The sequence below is a fragment of the Nestor notabilis genome, unplaced genomic scaffold, assembly GCF_000696875.1.
Source record: "Nestor notabilis isolate BGI_N333 unplaced genomic scaffold, ASM69687v1 scaffold22686, whole genome shotgun sequence".
In the NCBI taxonomy this organism is placed as follows: Eukaryota; Metazoa; Chordata; class Aves; order Psittaciformes; family Psittacidae; genus Nestor; species Nestor notabilis.
The window spans coordinates 3,218-7,538 of record NW_009933628.1 but is presented as its reverse complement, the minus strand read 5'-3'; the positions used below and the strand labels follow the sequence as shown (position 1 = coordinate 7,538).

At 43.2% G+C, this 4,321-nt stretch overlaps 1 protein-coding gene across 1 annotated transcript in view; it reads right to left on the bottom strand.

Moving 5' to 3' along the window:
- The window catches only part of FANCL (Fanconi anemia, complementation group L), a gene marked incomplete at its 5' end in the record, with an annotated part of 7,643 nt that extends 4,028 nt beyond the window's left edge, over positions 1-3,615 (bottom strand). Inside the window, 2 exons of the mRNA XM_010016977.1 lie at positions 817-965; positions 3,593-3,615. Of these exons, the coding sequence (XP_010015279.1) occupies positions 817-965; positions 3,593-3,615 (172 nt within the window). The remainder of the gene's footprint in view (positions 1-816; positions 966-3,592) is intronic.
- Positions 3,616-4,321: the final 706 nt, after the last annotated feature.

Here is a 4,321-nt window from a genome sequence, read left to right as displayed (position 1 = left end):
GACCCTTCCCTGTCCCTCCCTGCACCCCCAGGGACAGAGCAGCCTCAGCACCCCGCTGCCTCCCATCCTTCCTCACAGCTCAGGTCTGCTTTGGGCCATTGTATTTTCCCAGATTTCTCCAATATGCTCCTGATATTTTGGATTTAAGCTAGAAATCAGAACTCTTCTTTCAAAAGTAACATATCCCCCCCCCCCCCCGCCATCTCTATGCTCTGACAGTAGCAAGCTTCTCCTTTGCCATTACAAGACTTCTTATCCCATAGATACAAGACCTTAAAATGCCATTCATCAGCATATGAATCGGACAGATATTAGCGCAAGCCTCCAATCTCCTCTCTTCTCTTACTTTGTCCTTTCCGCCTGCCTCTTTTAACCCCCTTTTCTCCCTTTCGACTGCACTCTGACACTCCTTTCACTCTTCCAGGCCAGGATCAAACTAAAGCAATGTCTGTGAATGAGATAAGGGCTTCATCTAAGCTGATTTTTCTTACAAATACTGGTTTTTCTAGAGTTACCCTGCACAGCCTCAGTTTTTGACAGTTACATGTTCATCATTTACAAACACACACTATTTTCCTGTAGAAACTTAGGTTTTCTGTAGCACCATAAAGCTGTAATTAATCTCCTAACCAGGTTGGCCATTCTGTGGCAGGGTCTTCTAACACACAAAAGAAGACAGTGGTGTCTTGCTGGGTTTAAGCACTACCTTTCCTTTTCCTGACTCCCACAGGCACCATCCAATTAGATCAGCAAAACAAACCAGCACCCTGAGTTTCACCTCCCAAATCCATCATATTCCATCAAATCTTTCCATACCTATTGCGATTCTTCTTGTTGTAGCACTCCGTGTGGGATTTTCTGGCTCAAGCACCCATGTCTTCCCATCTATTTCATCCATGGCATCCCAGAAGTCTTTCAGTGATTCCAATGCCACCAGGAACTGATTATAAATGTCCAGTAAGGAGCTCTAAGAAAAGGAGAGATTTAAACTGATTTCATGTAGTTCTCATCCACGTATCTATAATATATCTATGTATGGAACTAGATGGTCTTTAAGGTCCCTTCCCACCCAAACCATTTTGTGGTTCCGATCCTATATCCATGAAAACCAAACTGCAGGTGATTTAAGAAGTGTTAGGATCTAGTGTGTATCATGGTAGCAGAAAACCTGTGCTGAGCAACACGGTGGTGGCACCAGATACAAATACACAGAAATACCCCCATAACTAAAGTAACTTACTTATTTTTTAGACTCTCTGAAATGCAGCCTAGCAATGTTGTAACTAGCTCAAAATTAAGCAGTACAGAAACAGGTACTTAACACTGGGTTCCAAACCATGTAAACAGGGTAAGAGAAGGAGAAACCATCTCATAATCAGGATTACATTTGAGGGATTTCAGTATTTAAGAGTGGATTCTATGGAATCAGAAAGATCTTTCACTGTACAGGACAACAGAGAGAACAGCAATACGAAAGAGGTGGCGTGAAGATCACCAGTGAGCACAGAAACGGTAGGAGTGCCTACAGGGAAGGGCTTCTTCACGTAGAGCAAACACTGGGCAGCCAAGTTAACACCTTTCCAAAGGTAGGTGCCCACAGGGTACAAACCTGAATTTAGGGAACGAAAGGGAGATGAAGACCACAGCAGGAGGAGGAGGAAGGGGAGTTCTGCTTGAGTAACACCCCATATGGGCTTGAGCCTAGTTTGGAATCAGTGGAGGAGCTGGCAAGTGCCACAAGCAGAGCAGCAGCAGAATGAGGAGCCACAGGACGTGGCTCTGTGGGGAGAGGTGAAGCTATGACAGGAAAAAAGGTAGCAGGGAACTAGACGAAGGCAGCAGGGAAGGGAGACCAAGGAAGGGGGACAAACTCTTCCCCAATAACTTGTTTTCTCAAGTGGTTTGGTATTGGGAAACTTGAGAGTAGAGAAAGAGAAATTGTTTGGGAGCACCAAAGGATATGTTGAAATGGTTTAAACAGAACACAAGTGAGCAAATAAACACAGGAGCAAAAAAGCAGGAAAGACAGGAGAGAACTGAGAGGGCCCCTGCAATTTGGAGAGGGAGACACAGCAAAGTCAGCTTTGAAAACAAAGAAGCTGCAGCTAGGGCCAGATTTCAAGTATTTTTTAGCCAGATTTCAGGTATCTTTTTAGCCTGGAAACAAGTTGTTGGAGTCAAAAAGAAAAAGCAAATTAAACAGGTCTTCAAGAGGTATTTGTCTATAAATAACACAATACACACAGAATGAGTGGTTTCCTTTACTCTTCAGTAATGATGTTCTTCCTTTCTCACCTGGACAAAAAGCAGCGAATTATAGCAACATTCTCCAATGAGGAGATATGATTTTTACATGGAACAAGGTTTTAGATTCTCTGCACACATATTTTAGAAGGAAACTGTAGCTTGGAAATAAAATGCAACATTTTTTTCTCCTGCTGTTATTAAATTATATTAAAGTAGGGAAGCACCTAAGCAGGAGAGTGTGAACACTGCCAATCTCCAACTGTAATGCTTATTATCTTTAAAAGCATTTTGTTACTTTTATAATACCTGAAGTGATATCATAGTGTCAGTCACTTAACCACATCTTAGGGTATAATATCTTCATCTTAAGTACTATTATTTCCAGTATTTTAATAATTTTCACACAGTCCTGAAATGTGATCTTTTGTGCTCTGATGACACTTAAATTAATAGCATAATTTTCTGGTCCTTGCAACAGTTGCTTTCCATTTTGATTTTGTACATTTTTCTCCATCACATCCAGATAAATCCTCTAATAATCATTTTTATCTTTATCTTCTGGGAATTCAAAGGGTTTCACTAGAAAAAAGAAACATCAAGGGATTATAACCCACAGATAAGTTTTAAAATCCAATTAATTTTAATACTAATTGTAATTTTTCAATGATGTTCCTTAAAAAGGTAGTTAAATCTCTTTTTTTTCTTAATGCACTGTTCATTTGATCTTATTTGCATGCTTCATTGATGTTGCCAGCTGTCTCCTGCTATATACATCAATGCATCTATAGCTATTTAAATACATCACATGCTTGTCATGCAAACCGTGAAAACTGTAACTTTCTTTTTTATTTGATTAACCAACTAATTTTTGGTCACTGCCCAGCGCTCCTAGAAGAGACTATCAGGCTTTTTTCTTTGTCTATACTACACCGAGACAGTTGTCAGTAATGTCAAACAGCTCAAACTCTGTTTCTCAGTCACCTTTGTACAAATGCATTTGAATCTGCAGGAAATATGTCAAATGTTTGGAAAATAAGACATCCGTCATTCAGGACATTGTCAGTGGCTGCTCTGGCTCTACAGAGCATGAGCAAACCCAAACCTCTGTGTCTGCTGGGTTTCCATGCTCCTCGGGCAAAACATCCCTTCTTTAAAAAAAGAGGACATTGTGGAGTCTCATCTTTCACAACGACTTAAAACTAAATGCAGATACTACGCAAGGAGGCCCTGGAGCTGCTGCGAAGGCTGGAGCAGCTCTGCTCTGGGGCCAGGCTGAGAAAGCTGGGCTGGGGCAGCTGGAGAAGAGAAGGCTCCTCAAGGGGACACCTTAGAGCAGCTCCAGGGCCTAAAGGGGCTCCAGGAAACCTGGAAAGGGGCTTTGGACAAGGGATGGAGGGACAGGACAAGGGGAATGGCTTTAACCTGCCAGAGGGCAGATTGAGATGAGCTCTGAGGCAGAAGCTCTTCCCTGGGAGGGTGCTGAGGCGCTGGCACAGGGTGCCCAGAGAAGCTGTGGCTGCCCCATCCCTGGCAGTGTTCAAGGCCAGGTTGGACACAGGGGCTTGGAGCAACCTGCTCTAGTGGAAGGTGTCCCTGCCCGTGGCAGGGGTTGGAGCTGGAGGAGCTTTAAGGTCCCTTCCAGCACAAACCATCCTATGATTGTGTATTTTTTAATGTAGAATCTAAACCTTGTATCAGCACCTAGAGCTGGCTTCCCCTCCATTACAGCACCAAGGTCCTCAGAAAGCCTTACAGACCCAGGGCACGCTGCATCGTTTTCAAGTGGGAGCTTGGTAAGTTTTCAACAGTGCCCCTCAGCTCTCCACAGTGCCCACCACAGCAACTACACAGCCCAAAAACACATTTTCAGATTAGATGGCCCCCTTCCAAGTTTTCATATGGAGAACTAAGAGACAAAGAAAATGGTCATTTGGAATACTGGGCTCAAGATCCCTTCACCTGGCTTTAAGAGACTGCTTTTGTTAGAGCATCACCTCCTGTGACCATAGACACAGCTTCAACCACTCCACACTTCTCCACATTTCTCAACTTTCAAGTTGTGAGTGCAGAAAAC